The sequence below is a fragment of the Capronia epimyces genome (assembly GCF_000585565.1).
Source record: "Capronia epimyces CBS 606.96 chromosome Unknown aczIQ-supercont1.12, whole genome shotgun sequence".
In the NCBI taxonomy this organism is placed as follows: Eukaryota; Fungi; Ascomycota; class Eurotiomycetes; order Chaetothyriales; family Herpotrichiellaceae; genus Capronia; species Capronia epimyces.
Window position 1 is genome coordinate 1,276 of NW_006912915.1, and position 15,177 is coordinate 16,452.

General features: G+C 50.4%; 6 protein-coding genes across 6 annotated transcripts; 4 read left to right on the plus strand and 2 right to left on the minus strand.

The window, feature by feature from the left end:
- Positions 1-464: 464 nt before the first annotated feature.
- A1O3_10471 (uncharacterized protein) lies at positions 465-996 on the plus strand (the record flags this gene model as incomplete). Its single annotated transcript, XM_007740561.1, has 2 exons — positions 465-794; positions 862-996. The coding sequence occupies 2 exons, from the start codon at positions 465-467 to the stop codon at positions 994-996; spliced, it is 465 nt and encodes a 154-aa protein (XP_007738751.1).
- Positions 997-1,738: 742 nt separating this feature from the next.
- On the minus strand, positions 1,739-3,407 carry A1O3_10472 (uncharacterized protein; the record flags this gene model as incomplete). The annotated part of the gene is made up of 3 exons (XM_007740562.1): positions 1,739-2,412; positions 2,465-2,955; positions 3,010-3,407. The coding sequence occupies 3 exons, from the start codon at positions 3,405-3,407 to the stop codon at positions 1,739-1,741; spliced, it is 1,563 nt and encodes a 520-aa protein (XP_007738752.1).
- A 743-nt stretch (positions 3,408-4,150) lies between these two features.
- A1O3_10473 (uncharacterized protein) lies at positions 4,151-5,421 on the minus strand (the record flags this gene model as incomplete). The annotated part of the gene is made up of 4 exons (XM_007740563.1): positions 4,151-4,195; positions 4,253-4,699; positions 4,778-5,167; positions 5,266-5,421. 4 exons carry the CDS (start codon positions 5,419-5,421, stop codon positions 4,151-4,153), a joined length of 1,038 nt encoding a protein of 345 aa, XP_007738753.1.
- Positions 5,422-8,749: 3,328 nt separating this feature from the next.
- A1O3_10474 (uncharacterized protein) lies at positions 8,750-10,490 on the plus strand (the record flags this gene model as incomplete). Its single annotated transcript, XM_007740564.1, has 2 exons — positions 8,750-10,255; positions 10,362-10,490. The coding sequence occupies 2 exons, from the start codon at positions 8,750-8,752 to the stop codon at positions 10,488-10,490; spliced, it is 1,635 nt and encodes a 544-aa protein (XP_007738754.1).
- A 699-nt stretch (positions 10,491-11,189) lies between these two features.
- On the plus strand, positions 11,190-12,485 carry A1O3_10475 (oxidoreductase; the record flags this gene model as incomplete). The annotated part of the gene is made up of 1 exon (XM_007740565.1): positions 11,190-12,485. One exon carries the CDS (start codon positions 11,190-11,192, stop codon positions 12,483-12,485), a length of 1,296 nt encoding a protein of 431 aa, XP_007738755.1.
- Positions 12,486-13,448: 963 nt separating this feature from the next.
- A1O3_10476 (beta-lactamase) lies at positions 13,449-14,789 on the plus strand (the record flags this gene model as incomplete). Its single annotated transcript, XM_007740566.1, has 4 exons — positions 13,449-13,539; positions 13,590-13,972; positions 14,025-14,609; positions 14,664-14,789. 4 exons carry the CDS (start codon positions 13,449-13,451, stop codon positions 14,787-14,789), a joined length of 1,185 nt encoding a protein of 394 aa, XP_007738756.1.
- Between the last annotated feature and the right edge of the window lie 388 nt (positions 14,790-15,177).

Genomic DNA, 15,177 nt, shown 5'->3' on the forward strand with positions numbered 1-15,177 from the left:
GTGATATAAAAGAGATAAGGTTGGAAAGAAGTGACACGATAGTATATATATTCCCTAGGTATATCAGGCTTGGCGATATCTTGGTCGTATGAAACGAGCATTCACTCGTCTAGGACGAGTATTCACCTAAGAGCCTCATTGAAGTCTTACTTCACCTACCTTTCACTTTACCTCCCGTTCACCTCACTTTAGGGTTTCCCCTCTACCTTTACGAGTTCTACGTCGATATCTTCGAAACTTTGTATATTTATAGTAGAGACCCTAAGGATGGATTATTAAGAAAAAAAAGAGAGATTGTACGATGGGTACCAAGCGATATTCGATGATTAAGATTCCTTGGTACCCATCGTATAAAAAATCTTGGTTTTCTTCGATAGGTACCATAGAGTAGGAGAGTAGATCCGATCCCCCATTCTATTGATGAGCTAACTGGTCCAGTCATTGGCGGCTATGCTACCTCTGCCATGTTGATTATCGTGGCCATTTTACAGAAGTTCTACTTTGGCACCACTTACAAGCCAGGCTTGAATGCTGCTACGGCATTCTTCTTCATCTACATCCTGGTTTGGGGCGCCTTCCTGGACAACACGACGTACGTCTACGTTCCAGAGATTTGGCCAACCCATCTTCGAAGCCATGGAGCCGCTATTGCATACGTCGCTTATCACTCTGTGGCGATTGCGATCACATCGCCGGCGGCTCTTGCATTTGCACAAATCGGCTACAAATACTATTTTGTGTTTGTGGCTTTATGTGTTTCCGGAAGCACATTCATCTGGTTCCAGTTCCCCGAGGTAAGCGGTTATCTTTTGATGTTCAGATAGAATCGAGGCCCAACTGACTTCTTTCGTCGGTGTATAGACAGCAGGCCTCACTCTTGAAGAAGTAGGTGCGAAGTTCGGGGATGAGATAGAAGTCACTTTTGAAGATGCCTTGGCCCATGAGATGCAGCAGGTCGATACAGACACCAGAATTGAGGAATTCAAAGAAGACTGACAAGTACGACAAAAAAGAAGTACAAGGGCAAGAGATATGTGCATGTGGATAACATGACAATCTCGACGACAAGCTGCAGTACCCGTACTTTTATGGGATCCCAACCACACTATTCCAAGATGACCATCAGACAAGCTTGAATAGGAGCAAAGCCCTAATTGATCTGGACGAGGCAGGTGAAAAAGGCAGCCGTTTTTTGACCTCGCTGTATACAGTATCTGTGTAAGGGCTTAGGTGCTCCTCTAGAAGTCTCGTATACTTCTTTGTGTGGTAACGATGCAACATTCAGCGTATTGCTAGATCCTCTGCCATAAAGCCGAACGGTAACACCGTATTCCACCAATCGGTGGGTCCACCGACGAGTCGCGTGATGGCGCTTCACATTCGGCAGACACCGAGACTCTTCGCTGGACCGGCCGACAGGTGTCATAGGGTTCTTCCATCACAGGTTGATGGCTTTCTATTGACTGCACCAGTACCTGTACTTGGGCTTTCGCGTGTCTGTATGGCTGGAAACTTTTGCCTCAGTAGACCGAGGTATTGACACTTGATGTGTGGACTGACCTTACAGCTTACGGCCGGAGAGGAAACATAAATCCAATCCTGATGAGTTGATAGTGTAGTCACCGTCTTCAGATTCTACAGGATCAGGTTTGGCGGCGGGGGTATATTCTTATAGTTTTCCGTCTCGGACATAAGAAGCAGGACACTATCTCTTCCCCCATTGTACGTAAACTCGCCGTCAATTCTCCTTGCCCACACCCACTGCGGTCTCAACATGCTCGACACCTTCAGGGAACTCCTTGCCCTCGACTCCATTCTCAAATCGCGATTCCTCGAGTTCGGCCTGGAAGACCACGACCTCTGCAGTGTCACCGAAAAGGGCTGCAATCTCTTCAAGTGGCTTTCCTAATGTGTTAGGGGAGTAAAGTATGGTAGCCACCCCTCCGATGGCAGCCTGGAGGATGAAGAAGATGTAGTACTTCCATCCGATGTTCGCAAACGCCACTGGGGCGGCAGCCGTCCACACAAGGTTGGAAATACACATGGCAGAAATGCCGATTGCAAAACCTTGGACCCGCACATGCGATGGCCAGATCTCTCCAATGTAGAAGAACATGGGCCCGTCCAGACACAAGACATAGAAGAATACATAAAGGTATGTCATGGCTACGGCGGCGGACAGGGCAGAGGTGTTGTTGGTTCCCAGAAAATTCTTTTGGAGTGCTGCCTCGACAATCAAAGTGCACATACAAAGGAAGAAGCCGCTGGCCAAAAGCCAGGTTCTGCTCACTCGATCGACAAATGTCATGCAGACGAATGGAGCGAGGAGGACAATGCAAACCCAACCGGCCAGGAATAGAAGGGTGTCAAGCTCATTGAAGCCGAGGGCCGAATAGATGGCGGTACCATAGTCTGATAAAATGTCACTACTCCAGTGCAAGGGCGACAATGGTGAAGGACTTACTGTTTATGACCAGAACTCCAGAGCCCACCATGCACCAGGTCAAGGAAATAGTAATGAGAGCACGTTTTCTCATCGTTGGGTGTTTGAATATCTCCAGATAAGTCATTTTGTGCGCATTATCCCACTCGATTTGCTTTCGAATTTGAAAGAACTCCATCTCTGCGAAGTGATCCGCCTGAGAGGTACTGGCATGAAGGGTTTTCAGGATGGCCAATGCTTCTTCGTGCCGGTCTTTGGCGATAAGGTATCTGGGAGACTCCGGAAGCCAATAGATTGCCGCGAGAAGGAGTCCTGGGAACAGTATCTGGAGACCGGTGACACCTCGCCATTGGTCATCGCCTTTGACGAAATAGAAGCCGATGCCGCTGAAAGAGGCGATAACGTATCCCAACCCTATGTTGACTGCGATTATGTTTCCAAGAACACCACGATGAGAAGGGGGCGTGATTTCTGTGACCCAGGTCGGGATGGTACAGATGAATTGGTATGAGCTGCAGTGCCAAGTTAGTGCTGTTATGCTTCAGACAGTTCGGATTTCAACTCACGCCCAGCCGCAGAAGAACCGGAATGCGATGTACACGCCGATGTTGTTCGACCCAGTGCAGATGGCTGCGGCTATGATCATAATAGAGGCAGCCACTGAGGCAGATACCTTCCGGCCATAGCGGTCCGCCAACAGGGCGTGACAAAATGCCCCAAAAAAGCCACCGGCGTAGAACATCGACAGAATGGCAGAAATGAGGCTGCTCGCGTTTGTAGCAGTGTCCAGGCCCATGGTAGACATGAACGACGGCTGCCCTAAGGTTGAACCAATCACGGCGTTTGAAAACCCAAAGCTGCTTGAGCCGAAGCAGATGAAGACAATGGTAAACACCAATTTGGCTCCGAAGTGTCGACGGCCATGTTCTGGATTGGCGGTATCACTCGCTCCGTGGGCAGTCATGGTGTAAGTTCAGGGAGACGTACGGCTCTAGGCAGACGATTTGCGTTGAAATTAACAGAAAGAAATACAACCTTGTAGGATGAATTGCTTTCTCCTAGTGCCGAGGAAGAACCCATATACTATATACTCACTTCGTGCTCGATCCGCCGAGGGCCGACAAATACCCTCGGGCGCCCAACAGCATTGTTAGTATAGTGCTTACCGGCGTTCGCCGCAACTCTATGGCACTTTTCAAGATATTAATTGAATGCAAGAACGAGTAGTATCTCAATAATAATTCACCCCGGGATTTTGTATAATCCCCACAACTCGGGGCTCCCCCGACTGGGGAAGAGGAGAAAGGGGGGGAGGTCTGTAGACTGGAGAAGTTATCTTGGGGACAGGGCCAGCGGGCTACTAGATCTATCATTAATTAGTGCTACATCTAATATGGTAAAGGATTCGGCGACGGCCGAGGACACTCCATACCACCCGATGATTAGCAAGCGATGAAAAATAACTCCGGTAAAAAGGCTGATCAGCCACCGACTTGCCTAAGCCAGAGAGGAGGTTCAACGGATATCAATGCTCCCGGAGGCACTTATTATCCTATTACAATGGCAATCAATATCCAGTTCTGCCGGTGGTCATTATCAATTCAGTTGCCTTGTGACAATAAGTTTGACTCGCTGTTCCACTGATACTATTCTTCTATCAAAAGCTTCGCTCGTCTGGGAGATTCGCGCCGTCCGTGAATTCACCAATTATTGCACATCTACAACCACTTTGCCCAGGTGTTTTGCCTCGATCTGTTATAAGAGCTGGTCAGAACAAATTTGCCATGTAAGAATCTCTTCCGGCCTTACCAGATATTGATATGCTTCTTTAAGGCGTGCCAAATCGAAGACGGAGCTATCGATGGCGGGCTTGATCTTGAATGCTTCAATGCTCTTATTCATGTCTTCGAACTGAGCTCTGCTGCCCACGACCACGCTTTTTATGTTGCACAGTGCCTGTCTGACGTCCCATATCGTGGGACCAGGATCATCTCCTGCTCCTCCAAGCCAGCCGATCATGTGTATGTCAGCGCCTACCTTTGCAGCTTGCAGGCTCTGATTGACACTCCTTGGGCCACCGACTTCCAGAATGATATCGCACCCTTGTTGATTGGGGGTAAGCTGACGGACTCGGGCGCCCCAGTCTGAGTGAGTTTTGTAATTGACGACGTGTTGAGCTCCAAGTCCTTTCAGGAGCCCAACCTTTGTGTCCGAAGAAGTGGTCGCAATGACTCGCGCACCCGCCGCAACAGCGAACTAGCACAGGGAAGTGGGCCAGTCAGGACATGGGTTTTGAACGGCAGCTCACGGCCAAGGTGAGTGGAGTCGACTCACCTGCAATCCAAACAGACTGACTCCCCCGGTACCTTGTATCAACACGGTGTCGCCTGGCGCGACAGGTCTCTCGCCATGGAGGCAACCCCAAGCCGTCAATGCGGCACAGCTTAGAGTACTAGCTTCTCGCCAGTCGAGACAAGGCGGAATGGCCACCAGGCCATGGACAGGAAAGATGCCATACTGTCGAAATACGCCATCTTTGTCGGCCCCCAGTGCCGTTTGGAGTCGCTGCAGAGTCGGCTTCCCTGCGACATAATCCTGGAAAAAGCAGGTTGCAACTCGATCTCCAGGACGGAATTCCGTCACCCCGGGCCCGGCCTTGACAACCTCGCCCGCGCCGTCAGAGCCAGGAACTAAGCCCTTTCTCATAGGGCGAGGGTATTTACCCTGTCCACAACCATTCTGTAAGCGACTTCTCACTCAAGGGACAGCTTTGCAAAGCAGAAGATTCACCGCACGCACATCAGGTGGGGGGATCGTCCTACCAGAACCATCGCTATGTCACGATAGTTGAGTGACACAGCTTTGAACTTGACCAGAACATCATATCGACCCAGTTCTGGAACCTTTGCCGTCGTGCTTTCCAAGCAGGAGAGGCCTTGACTCCCATTCAGGATCCACTGTTGACTTTCGACCGACATGATTACGGAGTTGATTGTGCAGCACGTGCGATACGACCACCGACTCGGTTGATCTGTTGGAGTCCAAGGCGAAGGCTTAGTTTAGTGCCTCGGTACTACAAACTGTTGCCCTGCTTTTTGTATCTCTGGTAGGAGTGAAAATGGTCAGATGGTTGACCCGAAGCCGTACCCTCTGCGGAGCCTGTCCGAGTTCGGAGCCGATTATTCGGAGTACAGATATATACGGAGTATAGACTATTACGTCGGGGGGGGAGCCCTCGAGCTAATAAAGGCTCACCAGACTCAACTTAGGGCACGGTGCCCCTGGGGAGAATACAATCTTGTATTTGTCGTTGTCTACTCGGTAGCTGATCAAGGTTGACCTTCTCTGGCACGCCTCAGAGCAGCGCCGAGGGTGTTGTTAGTTCTACAAAAGTGATACAATAGTGCACATTGTGACCTGTATATCTTTAAATGCACTCTGCCATCTTCAGACTGCAATCAACCTACCAAGACCCGGATGCAGCGGAGGAGAAAGTGGAGCTCCGGTGGAAGACATGTGTACGAGCCTCAAGCGTCAATATCCCGTGCATCTCGGAGATGTCGTTGGGATCGGAGCCGAAGATCGCACCTGTGCCAGCTCCCATCAATCTGTGACAGCAAGCGCTCTAATGCCTTGCTAAGGCTTGTAAAGACGTCGAGGTGCTTTGACGCGCTAACGAGGCGCGTCGTATACACAAGTGTTTAAGTATAGAGTCTGACGAGCCCTCCGGGCCCCGCTGAAAGATAACAAGTCCTCCGTACAATCACAAATCCGCCGTATTGAGTCATAATATAAGACAGGCCATTGAACGGAGCACCTAAGACTCTCACGGATGACCTAAAATATCAGCCGATGACCTCGCGGCGCAATCCCTCCGTTTTTTTGCCTTCCTTTTCATGTGACGTTCCCGTCAAACTTAGGCACTAACTTTGGCTTTTCCAGCCTTGTGCTTTAACTAGAAGGCTGTTTTAGGTGCTATCTATACTATATAGCATGCGCTCCCCCTCTGACCCTTTGATAGAGAACATAGGGTATTTCAACCTTCATTTGACAGTTCCACCGTCTCCGCCTGGGGCCTGTATGGGAAGGACGACGAGTTGAGGAGGATTAGTCGATTGACTGGAGCGATATTTTGGTCGCGGCAAAATGTGGGATTCAATCCGGTGAGCGCCTCTCCCTGAGTTGGTCATTGGATTCTCTGGGAGCAAACACCATCATTAGACGCCTAAGCTTTCAGTAGTATTTGAAGACAGCAGACGTCCACTTTGGGGACCGGCTTTGCCGCTGCTTATACCACTGCGACAGAAGCGGGGTAGGGAGCCAGGTCCAAGTTGAATCGGTGGTGAGCAGTGAAAGAAAACGCTGGCCTGGTTGTAGGAGAAACTTCTCTGCTGCCGCAGGCAATCGCGCAACTTTTGAGATATCATATGGCTTCGCGGAAATTGTGGTTCATGCATAAGGTCCTGCTTGCTGGAGTTGGCACCCCGATCGCCGAACTCTCTCCGATTGTGAGGCCGTGGCAGAACACTGTACTACCGTCAAGAGATGGTCATTCCTCTTGACTAGCCAAGTCTGTCATGTTCCAAGCATATTTGCAAGGTTAGTGCCCTTGTCGTCGCCAAGGGGGATTCCTTCAGGCTGGCCATGAAACCAGAGGCATCAATACACTTACAGTGCTCGATATCGGAGCGGCATACATCTGTGAGGATCTTGGTTTGACGCCTCCTTTTGTGGGACTCTTTATGATCGCGGCCAGCCGGCCGATGTCTCGTAGCCAGACTTGCTTAAGATCACGGCCATCGGCTGCCGTCACCTATGAAGGCGTGTTTGAGGGATGCGAGGAGCTTCTTGACTCGCTGGAAACAAGAGGGAACGAAGTAGTCAAGACTCTCACGTTGGCCTCGTGAACATGGCACAGACGATGGAGTATCCTTCATGCATCTGCAATAAAGCTGTTCCAAGCGGCAGAGACGGGTATACCGAGTCGGCATGTCACCAGTAGGATGGACAGGCTGTGATTCGTGTGCTCGGCCGAAGGCATTCTAGACAGGAAGACAAGAAGAGAGGGATGTCCAAATTTCACGTTCTGTCTGCGCCATGTCTTCCAACCCATAATACTCCGTAGAGGGTGTCAGCAACCACTTTTTAAATGTGAAGACAAACTATCAGGTAAGCGAGATTGATACCTACCTTAGGTAAGGTTCCATAGTATCCGCACCGTATCCGTGCACTCTGATGGCACTACTTAGCGTTACAATTAGTGCGTCAGCGTGCACGTGTTGACTGATATGAATCGATCGTCCCGCTCTCGTATAAGTACCTAACGGAGTAATATAGCTTCTCTACACCCTTAACGGCGACGTACTTTACGCGGCGACAACGACCTTGAAATGTCTGCGCTAGTGGTTGCGAAGAGGACCTCTTAATACGCGCTATCAGTGTACAATACGTATATCCATAGCATATATATAACGTGCGTAGTCCCTGGGGAAGGTTCAGACGCGCCAGAGCAATACGGGGGACATACCAATTTGCACTGATGGCTGGAGTTACCGATTGACACCTCCATACCTTCGCGGCGCTAGAGCGATCCCAGTAATCCCCAGGCCCCCTCCAGAACGCTAAAAGCAGTCAAAAAACGCGGAACGTGCAAACATTCCCATATTCAGGGGATGGGTAGAAGGATATGGGAAATGAAAATCTTCGTGACCTTTTGCGTGACGTGCACTAATGGGTCAATGCACCAAGGGGGGGGATGTTTTTCTGCAGCAGAAGGACTGGACCCCCTAACACTTCCCGCTGTCGATTTGGGGTTTGACAGCTGTCAAATTCGATAGTCGACCGCTTCTTTGGCTCCCCAAAGCTTCTCTCCAGTTTGTATCAACCATCGCAATCAGTGAAATCTTTTCTCCTACTCCCTACCCCTCTGCCTTTGCTTCAGCGGCCTAAGCGGAGGCAGAAGATGGCGGAGGTAGAAGATGGCGGAGGTAGAAGACAGCAGTGATACAACTCTGCTCTGCAATGGCGTGCCGCTTCGTCAGACTTACACAACACAGGTCACAATCTGATCGGATGACTTACTGGCACTTGACACCAAGTCACTTGCCACCTGATCGTTAGACAAAGGCTCGTGCATCCGATCAAGTCAATTGAGGATCAATCAAACATCATTGCAGCTAGCAGGTGAGGCGAGATATAGTCTCAAGCACCATAGTAAGGCCGTGAGGGAGGGGGTGTTATAAGATGAAGTGCTCCATCCCATTCCATATACCTGTATTCTCATCCCCGACTCCTCTAGACTTGACGATGTCGCCGCCCGATAAATACCACTCGCGATCTGCGCAGGCTGATCAGCAGCAGTCAGTTTCAAGCCCTTCCCTTGGTCATGGCGACCGCGACCGTCGTACATGGCCGTCTCAACGACATCATCAGGCTACGTACCTGCCGCAATTGGTTGTCAGCATTCTCAAATACCTAGACGACTACTTGGTGCTCTTGTTGTCATGCCTGGCCAGACCGCTTCTCTCACTCACCCCGAGCTTCTTGCTCAGACATACAATCACCAGCTCTAGCCCTGAGAAGAGGAGGCCAACGCAGAAAATTGCGTCACTCGATGGACTCCGAGGTGTTGCTTGCTTGTTTGTGTTCCATGCACATTACGCTTACTCCTTTCACAATTGGTACGAAGGGGTAGATCTGGGGATGACGCAAAGCAAGCTCATGTATCAACCTTTTGTCACTCTTCTCTGGTCGGGTCCTGCCATGGTCGACATATTTTTCTTCATCTCCGGCTACGTTTTGGTCTCAAAATCTCTCAGGCTGATCCGAGGCCAAGACATGTTTCAGGCGTTCTCGACCATTTCCTCGGCGATTTTCCGTCGTGCGTTGCGATTATACCTACCTTCTATGGCACTCATTCTGACCTCGGCCGTCATGGCGCACTTTGGGTTCTTCAACGCCGGACACATATATTTCCTGCACGCGCATGATGGTGGCACCGGGCCATCCGAGCAACCGCCTATGCAACTAAAGTCGCTTCTCGCTCAACTCTACGACGGCTTGAAGGACTGTTACCGCCTGGCAGACAACACTATTCCTTGGGGGAAATTCAACTTTGCTTACGAAGAGGAGTGGAATGCCCGACCTTCAGGCACCGTGTACGACAAACATTTATGGACTATACCGGTTGAATTCAAGTGCAGCATGCTTATCTTCGTGTTGCTGATTGCCACTGCCCGGCTGCAGGCAAAGTGGAGGTTGAGCCTCCACACCGTTGTCTTTCTAAACTGCCTCTTCACGGAGCGGTTCTCAGAGTCCCTTTTTGTTGCCGGCATGATCTTTGCTGAACTCGACGCGATAAGCCAGGAGTCCGACTCTACGAGATTTCACGATATCATTTTGCAGTCTCCCTCGCCCAGAGGCACATCGGTATTTCCAGCAGCTTTTGGCAAGAGGCCCCATCCCCACAGTTTCCTGAAGCACGCCTTTGACATTTGCTCTTTCACGTACGGCCTCTTCTTGTTGTCAATGCCCCCGATAGGCGCCAATGAGTGGCCAACGTACCACGCGGTCCTCAATTGGGTGCCACTATACATCAGCAATAAGGATGGTTTTGCCCGAGCGATTGGCGCTATCCTGGCTACATGGCCAGTGGCGACTTCGGCCCTCATTGCGCCTCTCTTCACCAATCCAGTTTCTCAATATCTCGGACACATTTCGTATGCATTATACCTGGTCCACGGCTCAGTGATCAAGTCGATGTGGTATGCTCTGCTGCCCAAGTTCGCCAAATTTGTCACCCGAGCGCCATCAGTACCACTTATGACGAGCAGAGAATTTACTTTACTTTGCCTTTTGGGGTATATTGTGGTGCTTCCCACAGTTATCTGTTGTGCGGATCTCTTTTGGAGACTTATAGATCAGCGTGCAACCTCTTTCGCCCGATGGGTGGAAGATAGAGCTACAGATAGAAGATGAGGATAATCGCCTCTTTCAACTCCACGAAGGGTCAGCTCACGGTGACTGTAGTAGCTGGTATAAATGGTGATTACAACGTATGATGATAAATTCCCAAGTGTACGCCTCTTTGAAGATTTCAATCTAGCATCATCATTGGGTGGTCTGGTATCATGTGGTCACTACCTCGACAGCGACGTTTCCCTAGACGTGTAGGGTGTTGACGCTTTCAAGCCACCAATGTCATCATCCCGACATTGTCATTAGAGCTCAGATCAGGAAAACCCCCGCTAGTAGCGCGCCGGCCGGAGTAAGCTTTAGCTGTTATTATAGCCAGGGACTCCCTTTGGAAAGAGAGAAGTCTGTTTCTTTGTTGAAGCCCTCGCCAAGGGGATGCCTGGTCTCACAGTACAAGCACCTATGGTGGTTGGAAATGTCCATGGTCTTAGAGATGAATCTGTACAACAAAAATTATTTGTCAAGATGGAATCGTAATCCTTTTACTTCATCTATTGGTAAAAGCAGGAGGATGCGAGGTCGAATATGAAATCTCGCAATATTATTCTATGATAGCTCGCGCGGCTTTCACCCGTGGCTCGATGCTAAATATATCAGTGCTGATGGCACAATTCCACTAAAGGCTGGTGATGTGGATTACACTCTGGTAGAGGAACAGAAAAATTGACCTGACCACAGCTCTCATAAGTACCCCTGTGCATCCGCTCTGACTCTGTGACAACTGATAGATTAGACTAGACTCCAGTGGATTGTTGATATATCTACACAGATCATGGGCTCAGTCTCACGTAAAAGGTATGCCCTGGTGGGCACCGGCGGCCGCTCTGGTTTCTTCTACATGGCGATTGTGAGAGACTTCAAGGACACGCCAGAGCTGGTAGCTTTCTGTGATACGAACCAGACGAGAATGGACTATGCAAACTCCAGGCTGCAGGAATTGGGACACTCGGCACTTCCTACCTATAAAGCCATCGACTTTGATCGGATGATTGAGGAAACCCGCCCCGATGAGGTGATTGTGACCACCATCGATCGCACACATAACAAGTACATTGTCCGAGCAATGGAGCTGGGTTGCAATGTGGTGTCAGAGAAGCCCATGACGATTGATATCCCCAGATGCAACGAGATATTCAATGCCATTGAACGGACCGGTCAGAAGCTTCGTGTTACATTCAACTACCGTTATGCACCTCATAATACTAAGGTCTACGAACTGATTTCGTCTGGAGCGATTGGCACGGTGAATTCAGTCGCATTTCAATGGGATCTGAACACTTCGCATGGGGCCGACTATTTCCGCCGTTGGCATCGGGACAAGAGAAACAGTGGTGGCCTACTTGTCCACAAATCCACCCACCATTTTGACTTGGTCAACTTCTGGCTTCAAAGCCGTCCCGACACCGTGGTTGCCATGGGCGATTTGAGGTTCTACGGACGCGAAAATGCCGAAAGGCGTGGGGTGACAAAGTTTTATACCCGGGCGCATGGAAGCGAAAACGCAAAGGATGATCCATTTGCGGTGCACCTGGAGGACAACCCCCAGTTGAAGGCACTGTACCTCGACGCGGAGAAGGAGGACGGCTATCACCGAGATCAAAGTGTTTTCGGCGATGGCATCAGTATTGAGGACACCATGGGCGTCATGGTTAGGTACAAGTCGGGAGCGATTCTCACATACTCCCTGACAGCGTACTCGCCGGTGGAGGGCTTCAGGGTAGTTTTCACGGGGACGAAAGGACGTCTTGAGCTTGAGGTCGTTGAAAAGTCTTATATCAACTCTGGCGGCGAGCAGAGTCACGAAGGCTCCCTCGAGCGTCGATCGATCCTACTGCGACCCATGTTCGGTACGCCCACTGAGATTGAGATTCCGGTCAGCGGCGGCCACCATGGAGGAGGGGATCCGCAGCTGCACAATGACATTTTCGGGACGCCGGAGCCCGACCCGTTCAATCGAGCTGCATCCCATATCGATGGTGCCCTTTCCATTCTGACTGGCATCGCTGCCAACAAGTCCATGAACACCGGCCAGACTGTCAGGGTTGATGACCTTATAAACATCAGGTAACACATGCAGATTTGTTACCTGCTTCTCCTCATTGGAAGAGATGCATCGCGGTCGATTCCTGTCTTGAGGCTCTGTTCGGCTCTCTTTTGTCGTCGAATATTTCTGAGAGGTACATCAATATTAGATAGCACATTAGTTGGTGAATGGAAGCGGAACCGATTTATCCAAGTCAGGTCCTCAGAGACCTAGTCTTCAACCGGTATGAGTCATAGAATTGAGATGCCGATTAGCTGCTAACAAGTTTTGCTAGAGCCTTGACTTGAATGGGGCCCTAGAAGGAGGCCGTAACTGTAGCATGTGGCACCACGGCCACCTTCCCGCTAGACATCTCCCAACACCAAGCACATTCAAGCTTTTGCAAGCGCGCAATAAGGAAGTGGAACGGGCCCTCAGGAAAGCCAATAAACAACGATATACGGAGTTCTCCGTACAAAGATGGAGTACGGATGCACAATATGCTTCTTAGGTAAGCTGGGGTCAACAAGCACGTGCTAGTTTGGCTATGTAGAAGTGGCCTCAAGCATAAGCCCTAAGCTCCTTAGCCTTAAAGGAGCGGCAATAAACAGAGCTCTCATACAAGTTAGGGTGGTGCTAAGTGGTCTTTAGGGCCTCACCTAAGGTGACCGCCGCCTACAGCCTTCATTACGACTGCAATACTCCGTATTGTGACAGCAAGCGCTCTAATGCCTTGTCAAGGCTTGTAAAGACGTCGAGGTGCTTCGACACGCTGACGAGGCGCGTCGTACCTGACCTACATACTTCGTACTAAGCGCCTAAGGTAAGTATATAGTCTGACGAGCCCCCGGGCCCCGTTGAAATATGAAAAGTCCTCCGTACAATCACATCTTCCCTATCCGTGACTACAACCTGTTAAGAGGGCTATTGGCACTTAGTCGGCACCTTAGCAAAGAATTACGAAGGTGTAGTGACGTCGTTACTTCCCCTGTACTCCTCCGATCGAAAATGACATTCAGCGAGCAACTGGAGGCAGCAACCACACCTGGTCCGGATCAGAAGATACCAGGGGCGGTTGTGATTGCTGCCAACGCAGAGGGTATGCCGCTTAGATGGAGAACTCTCGCAGATAGCTAACCCGATGTCCAGGAAAGTTATTGCATCTCGAAGCAAAGGGATACACCTCCATGGTGCCTGAGACGGCAAGGCCAATAACTCCGGATACAACATTTTATATTGCATCGTGTACGAAGCTTCTTACAACCATTGCAGTATTGCAAAATGTTGAAAGGGGCCAGTTAGACCTTGATGACAACGTCTCGGCCATTCTGCCCGAATGGAAGAGTCCCACGATCTTAACTGGCTTCGACGACTCAACGGGGGCACCTCAATTCTCAGACGCCAAGAGGAATATCACACTGCGCCAATTGTTGACACATACAAGCGGTATGGGATACGATTTTATCTCACCCGAACTCAAAAGATGGAGAGAATGGCGAGAGCAGCAAAAAACACCCGCTGATGGTGATGTTGTGAGTGAAGACAATTCTCCAGCTGGTTCAGATGCTTATATCGTGGGCCCAGACGACACTGCAGCCGACGCCGCTTCTATTCGAACCCGGGGAAGGCTGGGAATATAGCTGTAGCATTGACTGGGCCGGAAAAATTGTTGAACGTGTGAACGGAGGCATTCGTCTTGGCGAGTACATGAAGAAGCACATCTGGTCGCCCCTTGGGATGAGTTCGACCGGCTTTCGCCTTGCAGAAGATGAGGGCATCCGAAGCCGGCTCTGCGCAACATCAGCGAGATCTCCCACGGGCACGCTCGTCTCGGCTGAGCCGTTTCCGCAACAGAATCCCAAGGAAGATCGCGGAGGAGGCGGCCTTTACAGCTCTCCAAACGACTATATCAAAGTTCTGCTCTCACTTCTCAAAAATGACGGGACACTCCTCAAGCCTGAAACTGTCAAGACCATGTTCACTCCACAACTCTCGGACGACCAGCAATTGCTCGCCAAGGTGACCCCCCTGGAAGGGGCGATGTACAGAGGAGGTGTCGACAGCAAAGCCTGGAACTTTGGGCTGGGAGGGATCTTGAACATGGAGGATGTAGATGGCGTGTGCAAGAAGGGCAGCATGTCTTGGAGCGGCCTTCCAAATCTTTTTTGGGTGGGTTTTCTACCCGCTCCCTGTTGTTTGCCGAGCGTCAGCTAACATGACCAGTGGATTGATCCGGCAGCCGGCAACTGTGGCATGTACGCATCTCAGCTTTTGCCTCCTGGGGATCCAGACTCAATGGCTCTTGCAGTCGAATTTCGAAAGGACTTGTACGCCAATACGGGGGTCTGAATTTCTGCCCTGGGCAAAATAACTGGTGATAGCGTGGGAGTGCGCACGTTACAGGGGTTGTTCTCGTTCAAGAGATCTTCCGGCAGTACGTGTACCAGGTAGTTGGCGTGATCCGGAGCGTTCGACGATCAGAGATCTCAGCGACGCAAGCTACATGTAGGAATAGGCAGAAGAAGAATTTCCACTCTTGAAGAGCTGCACCACCGGGACTCTGACGATAGAGAACAGTAGACGATTGGCTGAGTGCGCGGAATCTCGTACATCGCCGGTTGGAGGTCGGATTACTTTCCTCGCGCGTCAATGCGGCAAACACCACGTCATCACCATCCGGCCTTTTGATGGCGTTATACTAACAAGACTGAGGCTTTGGCAAGGCAAAAGGAAAGCA